Source organism: Seriola aureovittata, chromosome 7, assembly GCF_021018895.1.
Source record: "Seriola aureovittata isolate HTS-2021-v1 ecotype China chromosome 7, ASM2101889v1, whole genome shotgun sequence".
Lineage (NCBI taxonomy): Eukaryota > Metazoa > Chordata > Actinopteri > Carangiformes > Carangidae > Seriola > Seriola aureovittata.
Genome location: NC_079370.1, coordinates 21,304,117 through 21,321,094, shown reverse-complemented (window position 1 = coordinate 21,321,094; position 16,978 = coordinate 21,304,117). Strand labels below are relative to the sequence as shown.

The 16,978-nt window shown below is 42.7% G+C and overlaps 1 protein-coding gene across 1 annotated transcript in view; it reads right to left on the bottom strand.

Moving 5' to 3' along the window:
• The window catches only part of znf407 (zinc finger protein 407), a 147,515-nt gene that overhangs the window by 69,114 nt on the left and 61,423 nt on the right, over positions 1-16,978 (bottom strand). The window contains exon 5 of the mRNA XM_056380770.1: positions 13,139-13,213. Within this exon, the coding sequence (XP_056236745.1) occupies positions 13,139-13,213 (75 nt within the window). The remainder of the gene's footprint in view (positions 1-13,138; positions 13,214-16,978) is intronic.

Here is a 16,978-nt window from a genome sequence, read left to right as displayed (position 1 = left end):
TTCGGCCACCACAATGAAATAAATCAAGAATTTTTCCCCCAAATATAACAATATTTGTATTTGGGGTGGGGCAGACGTAATTGATGACTGCGGCCGTGCTAATTAAAAACGGCGGAGGTTTCATTAATCTTGGTCATTGGGTGGTGGTGGTGGGGGGGGGTAGTAGGGTAGCTGCTACAGCACTGGCTGGACAGAGGGGACAGGGCAGCCTCAATCGTCCTCATGGCTCAGGTGATTTGGGCCATTGTCGAGTATATTAGCACAGCAAGATTAATGTGAAATAGCCATTAATAATCACAAAAAAAGTCTTTCTTCTACAAAGTCAGTCTCTCTGTGTCTGGTCTTCTACCACGACCGAACCAAACAAGACAATATAGTGAACAATCGCACGTGTTTACTGCCATGTCCTGGCTGGAGAAGTTAATTGCTTTTCTGACTCTTCTTTGTAGAAACTCTTGTTTTTTTTTTTTCTATCCCCTGACACACACACACACACACACACACACACACACACACACACACGCACACACACACACACACGCACACACGCACACACGCACGCACACACGCACACAGCCACACAGTCATACACTGCTTTTGAGAATTAATTACTAGTCCTAACTTTTGCTGCTTTGCTTGCGTCTGCGTCGTCAAAACTATCCAGCCACAGAGGGCTGGAGTGTCACCGGCTCTTCAGACGAAAACAAAATATGAGCATCAGGGTTCATATGTGTTTCACATACACATAATTCTACACACTTGGCATTTGACATGATAAAGATGCATAATTATTTTTAACTCAAATGTGCATTTTGTAAGCTTTTACAAACTACAAACTGCGTTTTAAGAAAAAGGCAGATAAATATTACATTAGAAAACATTATAAAAATGATTACATAGTGTGTTGTCAGTCATCTTTCTCTAACAACAAAAGTGCAAGAAATGGTTTGACAAGACGGCAAGTTTTTAATCACTGAAAAGTTAAATAATAATTCAGGAGAATTTTTCATGTTTCATAACTAAACTTGGAAGCTGAAGTTCGATGATTCAAATTGTTTTCCATGACTCTGCCCTGATCAACAGTGTAGAAAAACAAACACTCGACAGGATCCAACAAATAAGTCACATCTGAGCATCGACATAACAGAACAGACTTGAACAGACACTAGAGTTGATAAAACAGAATCATATTGTTACTGTTGTGCCATTACAACACAGACAATTTGCTAAGTACCACCTATGAACGGCACAGATGGATTTCATCATCACTCTGTAATGGCTTCTACATGTTAATTCACAACTTTAGCTTCTCTGCCACGACTCCGCCACAGAATAATGGCTAGCCTGCATCTGGTAGAGGCAGTGTAGGGCAGTGCATGAAGCATGGAGGGAAACGGAGAGAGAGACAAAGAGAAAGAGACAGAATTAAGCAGAGAGAGAGAGAGAGGGAAAGGGAGTGAGAGGGAGAGATGGGTGGGTGGGGTGGAAGCAGTAGCATATGGTGCCACGCTGCCATAAACAAGCTTTATGAAAAGACCGGGGACGTTTATTTAATCATGGAATACCTGAGGAATCGCAACGAGACGCACACTTTGTCCCATTATTGTTAGCCCATAAATTTAACTGCTTTACCAGAACGACGAGAAACCTGATACAGCCGCTGAAGACAACATGGGGAAGCAGGTGAATTTATGTATGTGTGTGTTTGTGAAGCGCAGTGTGTCGCAGCTACGGTAAAGAGTGTGTGTGTGTGTGTGTGTGTGTGTGTGTGTGTGTGTGTGTGTGTGTGTGGGGGGGGTTACAGATGAATAGCCATAACTGCTACACACTGGTATCTGTGTATCTGCAAACACAGGGAACTATACACTGTGGAAAGTATCGGGTAGGTAACACACAGATACAGATGTGTCCTCCTGTTTATTTTGAGTCTACTGTATTTCTCCATTCCTCTACCTTTATTCTTTCAGCAATCTCTCAGCATGCATAAACATTTATATTTCCACCTGTCATCACACTGATGCTCTCGAAACCTCTATCTCACAACCAGTGTAAAGAATTAAAACTTTTATTAGTGCTTTTAACTCCTAGGTCCGACAGAGAGCATATTAGAAAATAACAAGGTGGGTCTAGAGGCCCCCTGAGGAAATGCATTTCTCATTTGTACTGAACTGTAACAGCAGTGGACATCTAAATAAAGCTCTGCACTGCACTGGGGTCATTTCAAAATCACGCACACACTTCCAAATGCTCAAACACAACTGTGCATAGTGCACTGTGCATTGTCCATTGTACATAGACACGGATAAGTGAAGTCATGAGCACAAATAAGGCCACACACACAGGGCTATACAACACACAAATACACATACATTTACTTCAAAGTTCACAAATACAGTACAAAGAGCTTGCTCCTGCACACACACACAGACACACAAAAAAATGGACCGCATGTGTGTCTGCATGCACACTTTCATTCACACACACACACACACACACACACACACACACACACACACACACACACACACACACACACACGCACAGCTCTGGGTCAGGGGGACAGCGGTAGCTCAGAGCCAGCTGTGACCTGCCGGTCCAGGTGCTCAGGAAAACCGCTGTTAACGGCCACGATTGATGATCTAATCAAACTGTCACCACGGCGATCCGCTGCAGGGGGAGGGGAGGTTGGGGTGGCGTGTCGTGGGAGTGTGTGTAGGGTGGGGGGGATGTGGGGGGGTCTGAGGGAGTGGGGTGAGAGCAGGTGGGTGGGGGGGATATCCAGGAGGCCTTGTGCATGCTTACCGTTAGCCCAAATTGAGAGTGACAGTCTCAATAGTGAAAAGGCCTCTTTTTTTCCCCCTCTAAGTAATGGAGGAAACAACTCCAGCGGTCTTCCGGAGGATGTCACATAATCAAGGGAGCCCCACCAACTCCCCCCACCCCTCCTCCCCTTCTATAACATCTCGGCTCAAGTAGAGTGGGGGGGCAGGAGACTCTGGATGTCAGGGGATGATGTGGTACAGTGCTGGACTGACGACCCCACACAGAGCTGATTATGATGAGTTCTGCATTGTTGGGCGCTAAACACAGACATCCACACAAAGTGCTCCGGAAATCAGGTAGAACTGACGGTGGGCCTCGTGGACCCCTATTTCATAAAATTTAGTCCTATGGGTTCATAAGGTGACTTTGTTATTGTTGATTTGTTGATGAATTGTGGAACTATCTTCATCGTGCATGAAGAGATGTGGTGAAAATGGCACCAAACATTAAAACTACGTTTTTTGAATATCACCTACATACAATAATTGTGAACAGACTGTTCTTGAATTTGATGAAGACTCCTTAGAGGCCCCCGACAGCCTGCTCAAGACTGCCTGCTGCAAGGGCCCCAGACCCCACTTTGAGAACCATTGTGGGCGTGGCTCATACTGTACATTGTCTAACACAAAGGCACGTCAAATACCTAAGGATGAGACAAATGCAGGCTGCGGGTCACATGCTTCACTGTGCAATTCATGTAATAAGCCAGAGGAGGAAGTGGCTTATATCAGTGAGTCTGGACGACCTGCAGGTTTCATTGAGGGGACACTAGAAGACTCCAGTAAAATGGGGACTAATTCGTTATCACAGTCATTTATTTGACTAACAATTAAACCAAATTACAGAAAAGATTTATAAATTTAAGTAATTTTTTTTCTCTAACTGTCTTACATACAAGCTTTTTTCACCTTTGTGAATAGGTTTTGATTTGTGTGATTAAAAAGATTTTATCCTTTTTTCCATTTGATCTATTGCCTCACACTTCACAGATAGACAAAAAATATTAGCATTATGTCTAATGTCATCCAAATTCAGACCTATTTTCCTAATTTTATCAAGCATAGTATTTTAATCTTAAAAAAGTATGAATGTTAATGAAAGCTTACCTAATTATTAGTATTAATATTATTGTAATGATGTTAAACAGTCAATTGAAGAGGGGGTTTTGGTTAGTGTATGGGTATCTAATAATTGCTGTGGTCACAGGTGACTGCATGAGTATTATATTACATCATTGATCTGTGAAATAAAAGATAAATGCTGTCAAAGTATATATTTATTGGTTATTTAACAGCTTCCAACACAACTAATGTAGAATAGAGTGGCGCTATTTGTTTCAGAAGATAATACTTAAAGCAATAAATGGCAGCAATAAATGTAAAATAAAAGATTGTAAGTAAAATACAAATGACAATCTCTCATAGTTCTGCAGCACATTAGCATCGCTGTGCAGCTGCATGGGAAAATATGATAATATTTCTCTCGTCCACATACAAATAAAATGAATTAAGTTGCTATATTTAGCTGAAAAGAGAAAAGTTCAGGAAGTTGTCCAACTTAATAGTGGCCTTGTTGATCGCTGCCTGTTCTGTGTGTGTGTTAATCACCTTCCCCAGGATATATCCACGACTGCCGCTTGCCAGTCCAGCTCACATTAATTTAATCGCTGCTCAGCTAATTCATTGATTAATTGGTTCATTAGTGATGCCTGGCAACATCCATTTCTGCCATGACAGTCTGATGTTTCAATAGAGAAGAAAAACAGGCTGGCAACAGCCCAGTTTTTCCACAGTCCCACTGTGCATAATGTCCGACCACTGTCAACAGTTAGCCGCACAATTGTGTCACTGTATAACTGCCTGGTTTTGTGCCACAGGATGTGAAATGAATATGAAGGTGAACTGTGCACGTTCTCCGTTCTTGTCTGGTTGAGTAATGTCACTTGGGCTTCAGCGGTGGGTGACATCATTCTTGGGGAAAGAAAAACTTCAAAAGCTGGAGGGACTGCTGGAGCTGCACTACCGAGATGAGGTAGATGCTGTTATGAGAAGACGAACTACTGCTGCAGATTTATTCCACGAGTCAAGGTCATGTTCCCCTGACATGACGGGTGGTTTCCAACTCTGGGACGAGCTGTCGACTGCTAACTAACATTATTATTAGTAATAGGAGCCGATAGGACCCTGCTGCACCCTGCAACAAGGAGCTGGATGTTAAAGTGAGCAACAACAATATGCAGCCTGGACAGGAGTGCTGATGTGACATCACTGGCAAAATGAGATGACCATAAAGCAGCTAAGACGTATGTGACCTCTGACCTCTCTACTCCAAGACACAGGCCCAGATTTATAATTGGCATTTTGTCACAGTTGTGGCTCCCAAGCAGTGGTAGTCCTGTGATTTAACTAATGATGAGCAAGGGTGGAGATTTTAATATTAAAGTGTGTCAGCTTTTCAGAGAACCAAAATGCTACCCTCACACCGCAGCCTCCGCAACCACAAACACACACACATACGCACACACACGAACACTCCCACAATTCTGCACCATATGCCCATGACAAGTGCATAAAAATCGTTCCCAAGCGATAGCACAGGCCAACCCATAAAAACTTAATGCACCTAATTTTCCAGTAATCAAACTTTTATAGACTGCGATGGCTTTTAAACTAACAAATTTTAATTATCGCTTAATTTTAACAGCAATATTAACGCGATCCCTCATTCTGTGAGTGTTCATTCGCCATGAAATATTGAATAGGGTAAACAGTGAGGCGCTGTCCGCTGGCTCCTGTTCAAACAAGCAGCCAGCAAACACAAAGGTGAGCTAGGGGTCGCTGAGGCCTTTGCCAGTACCACACCAGGGCTACGTGTGCTGCACAGACCTCTGGGAAATGGAGCTTCATGAGTGCAAGCACACAAAATCAGTCCGCTGATGTTGCAGTAAGATTACAACACAGCACTGATTGTGTTTGTTGGTCAGCGGTTATAATGCGATCCCGCTTCAGTACCGAACAGACAGTTTCTTTTATGTTGTTGCAGTAAGTTTGATTTAAGTTTTTTTTTTTTTTTTTTTTTTTTGAGGGTGGTGGTGGTGGGGGGGTATCCTTGGCTACTTTCAAGTTAATACTTTCCTGCTGCCTGTTCCGTACTTCTCTGTGCTACTAATCACATTCCTGTGTACAGTACCAGCAGCACGGGATGTTATTGACTGCTGCCCTTGGGTGGCTGAAAACGAGGCCTTACCACCCAACACCAAGCTAGAGAGACAAAGTGCTGACACAGGCAGATAAGGGAGGGAAGAAAGAGAAAGATTAAAGAGCAGATTCATTATCAATAATTAAGGGAAAGGATTTATTCTAATGAATTAGGGGTTGTCTTTATCTACTCTTTATCTCCCTATCACGCTGCTAACTCTCTATTTTTCTCGCTCTCTCACACACACACACACACACACACACACACACACACACACACACACACACACACACACACACACACAGGCTCATGGTTTTCGTGTGACTTGACCCCTGCCTGCTCCTTGTTGTCCATACTGCCACCATGCTGGCTCCAGGCAGGGCTCTTCCGCCCCCGCTCCTCCCGTCCAGCCTGGATGGTCCCGGCCCTCGGTGCCGGTGCAATATGGCCACACTGCACAGCATGCTGGGACGAAGGCTGCAAGCCCAGAGCCCGGCGCTGCAGAGCCAGATGCCCGCTCAGCCGAGCTCAGCCCCTGGCAGTGACGTGAGCGACCGCAGCAACGTGTAAATCAATTCTGTTGTGTGAATGTGCAGAAATAAACGTGGCGTGTAGGCATACATTTGACGAGGATATTAGTTTGCTGATGTATTAAGCTAATTTTCAATTCAATATATAATGATGTCACTTTTGTTGATTTCTGATACGATGCATCTTATCTTGTAATCTTGACATCACTTCCAACAAATGAAAAAATGAACACATTTGGTGAAATAAATAAAGCTAGAAAACATTTACATAAGCTACACCGGCAGTTTAAATCTTAAGTGAGCATCCTCTTTCAAAAACCGATCATACTCTCGACTCTTCTGACTGCAGTCATGTAGGAACTAATGCTCCGAATATCCCTGTCTTCATTCTGTGAGTCATCACACCTGCGCTGCATGCATCATGCTCGCTATTTCTGGATCTGCGCTCATGCCTTTTCACCTGGTTCTCTGTTTTCTTCAAGTAAGCACCCGCTTACTTAGCTCAGACATACAGTAATGCTGTAGAAGAAAAAAATCACACACACACACAGCAACTGCACTTGAGCAAAACTGTGAGCAGATTTTACCAATTAGACATCTCCACAACACTGAAAACATTCTCTCCAGCTGCTTGTATCGAGCTTTTTTTTTTTTTTTTTTTTACCCCCTACTTAAACAAATATATCTTTCTTCTGGGTTGTCAGCACTCCTGTTTCAAGAGTGATGAGTGTATTAGTTCAAGGAGTTTATTATTACAAGCGTGAAAATGGCAGGCGTTTTAACAATTATCTATGAAAACAGGTATGTGAGACAGGTCAGTTGTCTTTTGGCGCCTTGTTTTTAAAGAACTAATTACAAGCAATTGAGGCAAGGTCACTGCTGTCAATCATGCTCTCAAGCCACTCCCTTGTTACTGAAGTGTTGGTTTAGGTGACTGCAGACTCTCTGCAGCATGGAGCACACACACACACACACACACACACACACACACACACACACACACACACACACACACACACACATGCACACAACAAGGTTATACAGGTAAACTGCAACAATTGCAAACATTAAAGTATTGAACTATGTGGCGAAATATGTGAATTACTTTTAGATGACAGAGAAGGAATAAAGAGAAAAATCTGCTGATAACCCTGACATGCACATGCTCACACAAACAAGCATGTGCATGTGTAATGTTAGAGAAGAAGGCAGTCGCATTCATATGCGTGTGTTTGGATTGTTACTCAAAAGGAGTAATACACAATTTACTCCATGTTCCTCCTCAGGGCAACTTGTTCTTTGCCTAGTTAACGTCACACATTCAAAAGTGATGGTCGTATCCTCTCTTTGTTTTATAATCAAGATGACTCTGTTCTGAGAATGAGCAGTTCTGATGTGCAACAATCAATCAACATCAATAAAATCAAACTAGAGGGAATACTTCTACAGATTCTGGAGACTTTACAACCATTTTTTTCCCCACTAGGTTGGCTCAGACCCTGCATCCATTAACTGAATAGGGGAGATTATATATTCAGGAGAAAATGCACTGAGGAACAGGGATAATTCAACAAAAGTAACAACTTATTATCATTCTGAGCTCTAATGCAAAATGTTACGATAAAAAAGCTTTTGAGATCACTATAAGCCGTTACAGCAGCCAGGTTTGTGTAAACTTGTGAGGACATGCGGTCCTCGTAAGTGTACATCTACAACAAAGCACACATGCAGGCAGACAAAAGGACAAAAAGCCCTCATCTCCGCTCAGTGCCTGCAGTGAGGAGTGGTGGTGTGACTGAGACGAAGACCCAGTTGTGTCACTTTACAACAGTTCAGCTCTCTCTCTCTCTCTTTCACTCTCCCTCTTTCTCCCCTTCTCTCTTTCTTTCTCTCTCTCACCCAGAATCTGTCAGATAGTTGGAGTCTGTCATCTCACCCATCCTCCCCTCCTCTTCTTCCTCTTTCCCGCTGGGGTTAGAACGACATATGAGGCTAATATTAGCCTTTTACTTAAAGCCAGACCTGACCACTGTCGACCACCACTCCCCACTACACTCATTAGTGGGAAGTGATTGAAATGAGACGCTGTGATTGGATAACATAAAGGTATGGACAAATATCTAATTAAATTATGTGTTTTGAGCATGGACTTCCTGTGTTTTTGTGGTTTTCCCTCAACACTAAAAAACATGCATGGTAAACTCAAAGTAGACTCCATACGACAAGAAAATTTGCAGGTTTATGACCAAAGGGAAGTACTGCATCTGGCTTCAATTGCAACAGTGTGTGTCGGCTGGCCAGCAGAGCTATGTTTACTGTATATTGTCAGTTTTTGCTTTTTTTTATTTTTTATACTTAAAGAAATCAGGAATGGTCCGCCCAAGGCACTCGGCAGTCAGCACTATGCAATCCAATAAAGCTGCTCACTGCCCTTAACTACTTTGGAGAGGTCAAATGGGGGCAGATTTTGTCAAGTTTAAGCCACTCAACTAAACCAGAATAGTGGTTCCTAAAGGATTAGCACCATCAGCCTTTTAAAACCCAAATTGGTGGGACTTTATCCTCTTCACATCCAAAATAACTTGGCATTTGAGGCCTAAGATGGATTTGGCTAAATGGAACCTGGTGTTACCTGTAGCTAGTCAGGTGTCTTCCTCCTCCTGCTCCTCCTTCTCTCTTCCTTTGACTAACAGATCTCCCCAGCGTTCTAAAAATACCAGGTGAACAGGGCCGTAGAGATGGTGATGAAACTGCCTCTCTGACACTGTCCCACTGCAATCCATCTCTCCACCGCCTGCCAGCCAGCATATGTTTGCAATTGGCTCCCCCCAACCGCCCCCATCGCCTCTAAACCCACCCCCACTGGTCCCCAGTTGCTGGTTCAGATACCCCCCCCCTTACACACACACACACACACACACACACACACACACACACACACACACACACACACACACACACACACACACACACACACACACACACACACACACACACACACACACTTTTCCCCATCCTTTCCTTCTCTTTCGTTCTCCCTCAGCTACCTTCCAAGTCTCCAGGTCTGGGCTTTCAAAACCGGTGCAGTTATCAATCACTGAGCCAGCACTGTCTCGTCAGACCAAACCACTCATACACACACACACACACACAGACGCACACTTCCTCTCTTTTTCCATTTCTTTCCTCCTTTCTTTCTTTCATCTCGCCTTTCTACCCATCTCTTTGTCATCCCACCTCTCTCTCACTCCTTCTTTCTCCTTCTTTTTCTTCTTCCCTCTTCCGTCCTCTGCTCCGTCTCTTACACTTGCCCAAATTTGTTCCACTTAATAAGCCCTCCCCACTGACCTTGTGCTAATTAAGCTGCACTGTGTTGGAAATATGATGGTTAATTAATGATGAGATAAATTCTGTCTGCAGGACTGTCAGAAAAATGATGACACCGTGTTTTACAGGTTTAAATAGAACAAACCTTGTGGCCGTCCTCCCTCTAAGTGCGCACGCAAGAGAGTGTGTGTGCTTGTGTGTGTGTGTGTGTGTGTGTGTGCGTGTCTGTGTAGGCACATGTTTAAATGTGCATGAGTGAGTGCAAGAAAAAGAAAGAGACAAAAGAAGGAATTAAAGAATGATCTTGTGAGCGTAGAGTTTGTGTGTGTATGTGCATAAACATAACTGTGTGCAAGTACACACGGGTATATTAACATGCAGTGACTTAACACACAGTACTTCTATGTGCATGTGTGTATCTGTGTGATGTAATGATGCTGTGTGGCATAATGCTTTATCGCTCAGCAGAGTGACTGGAGTTGTTTTTGGCAAAAACACACACTGAGCTAAACACTATCAGGTAACACAGAGACCTTACAGCTCCATTCATGCCCAGCGTCCTTATGTGTGAATGTGTGTGTGTCCTCCATGACCTTGGCTGTGTTGCCACTTTCTGTTACAAAAGCCATGAGCACATAGAGTCTTTGGGAGTGAAGGTGTGCTGCTGTTAGAGATAGAGATTTTAACTGTCAATTAAATGTGAGTGTCATCCTCAAAAAAGTTGTTTAAACTAAAAATTTGTTCTTTCGCTGGCTTTGGCAAAAAACAGCATTTATCAGATGAGCTGTGCTTCCAAAATCCCGTTTACACAGCCTGTTAATGGCGGGAATGCTGGGGGGGTTAGGGTTAGGGTTCCGCCTTTATTCCAGCAGCTGAAGAAGTCTGTGTAAAAGGGAGGGCTGGCATGGTGGGACAGGATGCCAACACTGCTGTGTTACACGTCATCTAAAATCACACACAGGGGCAGTTTTATGCCGGCTTCATTTGGTTTAGTGTAAACAGGCAAAGGCGGCATAACGAGGGGCCTTCTTAACGGCAATGTAACGAGACCTCTGTGTATAAGGATTAGCATGGATTCCACTTGTGTGGTGGGTAGGCTTGGGTAATCATTCCATATTCAATAACATTGAATACATGCACATTCTTCCCATTGTATCTTGGCATGTGACAAAGAACTGCTGTTTAGTAGCTATATTACATATTACAAAAAAGGCCCAAACCTAATAATATAATTAAGAAACATAAAATACAACAATATAATAATATTGTTGCTAAAAACAACATAATATACAATACAGTATATAGCAATATTTGGGCTGGACTATATTGAGACATTACATTTTGGATATCGCCCAAGCCCAGTGGTGGGCATGCACACTTATCACTCGGTGACATAAAAAGTATTTGCGATGACCATGAACAGTAATCTTTCCCTCTGACAGAGGAAGATAACCTGAAACTTGCATTGTAATAAGATGAAATACATCTTGTAATACAAATCTCAAACATATGACGTAGTAAAAGTGGAATTGGGGACATGAAGCATATGCAGAGTGTACCAAACTTTAGCAGTGCATAGACAGCGTTGTTGGAATGCCGCTAATATACAAACGTAATGATTTAATGGAGATGAAAATGATGGGATTTTACTTTCTGTTTTTTTTTCATTTTGGAAACTGACAGTTTGAAGTATATTGTTTGAGCAGTTAATAACAGCAGGTTTTAGTGATATGCAGGTGAAAAGATGTCTAGCCGTCTGAACAAAACTAATGGTATTAATGGTATTCAGTGAATACTTTCTCAGTACGGATCATATACAGGAGTTTCATTTCTTGAAAATTCAGTTACATACATTGCAGTGTTTCTACTGTGCAGGATGGAACCATAGTAATGGTTGTTTACTCACTGTTTATTTCCATTTTCAACGTGAAGCATCTGCTGTTACGAAATATAATATCCGATCCGTTCATCATTAGTAAGGCAAAAAGCCAACAAAAGTTTGTGATGGTCTTGTATTGTCTCTGCCAGTTGTAGCACAGATGTTGGACCTGGAGCTCATCGGTTCAAGTCCCTGTTCAGTCAGCCTAGTGGTAAACTGCAGAGGCCTATGGTTGCACTGGTTAAGTCACAGAGGTACCTGATGTAGCTGTGAGTCTAATGTTGCTTGAGAATTATATGGAGCGCCGTCAGCTATCCTTGGATAAATAAAGGTTGCAATAACAAAAATGTGGATGAAACAGAGGCATGAAGCAGTTGAGGATATGAGGATTTGTTTCCATCTAATCCAGATGAACAGCTGACAGTAGGAATTTAGTTGATAATGTCTGCGAGATGGAGAGGCATCTGGTCGGGCTGCTTACTTCCATATCTGAAGCCACTTGTCATATCTAATACCACATGTTGTCAAAAGTATCAATTTGGTTGAGGAGTAATGAAAAAGCGGGTCTGTTTCTATTTTAGAGGCTAGCTTGACAGATTGAGAGGTGTTTAACGTCTCGTTTTGGCTTGTCAGGGTAGGGGAGGGGGGGTGGGTTTCACAACTTCATCTCCTCATCTTTCTTTCTCATACACACACACACACACACACACACACACACGCACACACACACACGCACACACGCACACACGCACGCACAAGCACAAGCACTGACAGCAGGGCTCTGCTTCTGATAGACAGGGCCAAGCGGGAGACATTACACATACACAGAAACACACACTCACATGCACAGAAAAAAAAAATGGTAAAAGAAACATCATTCATCCTTAATTCAAGAGGGAGACCGGAAAGTAAGATGAGGGAGGGAGCCAGATAAAGTTTGACAGAAAAAAGGGATGTAAGCAAGAGAGCGAGACAGGCAGAATGAGTGAAAGCCATTTAACTCATTAGGGGAAAGGGAGGATCTCAAGTTATATTTAACTTGAAATTTAACTAGTGGGGACTTTTTAGTTTAAAAGCTTGCAGACCTCCAACGGGGTTGTAGGAGTCAAATCATCCTCCGAAATCTAAAATTAATTGCCAGCTGTATCTCTCACTTTAGTCTTCTGAAAACAAGCTCAGATACTTGACAGAAAGGATCCAAGATGGGGCAACAAATCTGAATCTAATTCTCCCTTTCATGTGCTAGAAATGAGTCGTTAAGAGGAGATTTTTTTTACTGACAAGCTTTTCTGAATAAAATAATATGTATTCTACCAAAGTGAAAATCAGTTCGAAAAGCAGATTATGATATGTAGGGAATGCAGTTGTGTGTCAAATGTACCTCTCTTTACGCTGTCCAACTCCATGTTTTCCCAGTAGGTGGGTGCTGAGATGTTTCTTCATCACAAAGGCCCATCTGCAAAAGACAGACAGAAGACACGAGTTAACCAAAGGGCACTCTCAATCTTTGCTATGCTAAACAAAAAAGCAGGCTCAGTAACAGAACTAAAATATCTAAAACATAATTGCATCACAACAGTACAAATATGTCAGAAAGAGAGTGATAGATACTGGTAGATTGCCTTTGCAAGCATGTGTAATGAAATACATGAAACAGAGCACCTAAAGTAAGACTGAAGATGGATATGAATGTATGTTCTGTTTGTCATTGTTTCTAACACTGAGCTGTAAAACTGGAAAGATGTGGTGTGTTTGCTTTGGTGTTTTCCTGAAAGATGTGTTTCACTTTAATATGAGGGACTGTCTGCTGCTTGTCCTCTGTTTTCTCACACTGTTAGACATTTTCCAACAATTGCATGAGAACACAACCCCATCCTTCTCTCACATTCCACGACTTTACCCAGGAAAAAACCCGTCTGACATTGAGTTTTCAGAAAAAGCAAATTTAAGCTGTCATAAACAGGTTCATGCGTGGAATAACTATTGTTCTGTTAATGGATGACAGACCAGCAAAACAGACTAAACTTATATGAAAACTGTTTTACGCCACAAGAGTATAAAGTTTGGGTGTGTTTGTTTAACTAGCACCTTTTTGGTCAGACAGTAGAAGGAGACTCTAGGCAAAAAGTGCCACATGTTGTACATCAATGTGTCACACAAATATTTGCCAATTTGCAAAGATTTATATTCACATGTATCTATAGTACATGTAGTTGCACGCACACAGTCAAAAATACCGGGTTACCATTGCTCAACGGCGACCACAGTGTCCTGACTTTGTCGAGGGCCCTGGGTTTACCGTGTCTCCTAAACAGCATATGAAAACATAATGAACGGATGACAGGAATAACTACTCTGACATCCAAGCTGCTTCACCAGTGTTTTCATCCCCTGGCCTTTTCATTTAGCACCCATCACTTCCCATTATTGTGCAACTGAGAGACAATGACCACATCTGAGAGCTGAGGATGGAGCTACATGAAAGCGGCCGAGAGAGTTGAACCGACAGTCATGTGGTTGGCACTGTCGCTGAACACACTCCGGTCCTCGTCTGCGTTGCTCCTCCCATTTCTTCCTTTCTTTTCACTTTTCCTTCGTTTCCAACTGGATCATTATTCTGTTTTCTCTCTGGCGAGCCGGTCTGGAGCTTAACTTCTAACTTTAAGAGTCAGTGTATCATAAAGCAAAAGCATAATTATTTCACAATTTATGTCTCTCTGTCAGCTAGTGCGCCTCTCTTACCCCAACCCCTCCCCCCCTGCCACCAACGTCTGGACGCACACACACAGACACACGGCTGTCCTCCATCCCATCATGGCCCCAGAGTCCCGTCCGTCATCGAGGCCCCTGAGGCCGACGCTAACTAACACCACCATATAAATATTCAAACGTTCCACTGTTTTGCCTCGTTATCATCACTCTACATTTTCTCGGTCCTCTCTAACTCAATCCATCCACCCGTCCAGAATGTTGCCTTGGAGTTAAACTGGGAGCGAGCGAATGACTAAATCTTGTATACTCCAATCAGGGAGAATGGCAAGATCAAAATGCTGAGCTTCCCTGGCCCACTGGAAGCGCCACTGACTGACGGCATCATCTATAAATAAACAAACAGCATAATTAAGATATTTCTGAGAGGGTGGGGGTAAAAGAATGAATCAATATTTTTGAGAGAAAAGCACGGCCTTGGAACACTTCATGCGTGCTTGTTTAAGTCGTCGTGTTTAGACGTGGAAAAAAAAGAGCTTGCAAACATTTCTGTTAATTATGTATTACAGCTGTCCTTCATAAACCTAATTACAGAGTGCTGAAAGGCAACAGGGGCAATTTGCATATGTGCATGAAAGACAAGACATATGCAAAATATGATTTTAATTAGCATTCTTTGATAGCAAGGGGTACAAATCAAACTGGCATGTTGTGAGATTCTCATCTCATCTATTTTTTTTACTGGATTATTCTCAGAGTGGCACGAGTGTAAAATGGGTAATGCCCTGTGGAGGCACCTGGCACTGGCTGCACGCACACACATGCACACACGCACACACACGCACACACACATCAATGGGTGTTAATATTCACAGAAATACACAATAACAACTTGCACAGCCCCAAGTAATCGTACACAAATGGAAGACTACGCACACGCACTATACACACAAATGTTGATCCTAACGCATTTACAATTAGCTATTCGCCATGTGATTATCTAATACACACAAACTACTATTCCTGATAATATGAAGATAAAATGCAGGCAACACACACACACACACTTACACACTGATACAAATTCAGACAAATGACAATCTTTAGTCACAAAAAACAGACATCCACAAGTGCCCTATCTCTCAAGCGTACACACACACACTAACCAACACACAGAGAGATCCCATATCTAAATGTTAAAGGGGCAAATCCATTTGTTTAAGGCAGTGTGTAATCAGCCCCCTGCCCTTGGTGTGTGCGCATCCTCTGCCATCCAGGTCAAGGCCTCAGCTTGTCGTCCTGCTGCCTTGGGCTGCATCATCAGCCCGAACCATCAGCCTTGATGGTTATTGTAACAAAGGGATACTTTAACATGCCATTCATCCATATCAATTCACTTCCCCCCCATGAATTGAACTAATAAGGCTGTGCCTCTGCCCTCCAGGGAGGCTCATAATATCCATTGCAGATATGAAAAAAAAGAAAAAGAAAAAGAACGACAGAGGCTCTGGTGTTTCACGTTCGACTTTCCCTTCAGACTAATCGGCGCGCCACAGCTCGTTAAGTCCGTGACGTGCCGGAGCTTTACCGATAAGCAGGGGAGACACGGCTCAATTACCCACAGTTACAATCTTTCTCTCTCTCTTCCCTCCCGCCGCCTGACGATGAAGAGATAACACGTCAATATTTGATACAAACAACTTCATTTGCCTAATGGTGTTCCTGGATAGGCCCATCCACAGGTCCGGAAGGGATGGGAGATCTAAGAAAAGGCCTGGAGCAACGCTAGGCTTAGATGTACCGTAGCCCACCAGCCCCAAAAAAAATCACGCACACCCGTTGCCGAAAGCTGTGCACAACAAGGCAGCCAGGTCAGACATGACACACTTTTTCTTGAGTTACTTTCAGCTGGTTTCTTCAGGTTCTGACCTGAGTCGACCTTGAAGGGTAAAGGAGGACAAATGTTCTGTAGCCTTTCGCTTGATTCGGATATCTCTGCACTTTAAAAAAAAAAAAAAAAAAAAAAAAAAAAAAAGCCATACCAGAGGGCATCAGGTGCAACATGGGAAATTAAAACAAAAGATTAAAGTTGATGGACACAATAACACATGGGTAGGTATGTGACTGTTCTTTGTCATTTCACTTGTAAAAGTTTGGTGCATTCTTTTAAAACATGTTGCCAAAAAAAAAAAAATCTCCACTGGTGAAATGGAGTGTATTCCCAAAACCAAAAGTATTTTCTCCAAGACATTAAAATGAACAATCAGACACAAAGCAGGTGGACAAAGGTAATGCACACATTTCAGACCTTCTAACAGCTGTGTTGTCCTAACTATGGTGGCAGAGGACAAAAGTTAAGGACCAATTGGCACAGTTTCCGATCATTTGTCCTTTGAAACCAATTGAACATCTACTCTGCTGCCTGCTGTGCGCCGCCAGAACGTGAACACATCATAGGAAAAGCTATGAGGTGAAAAATGAAGCTAAAGTGGAACAAACTTCTGTATTGTAA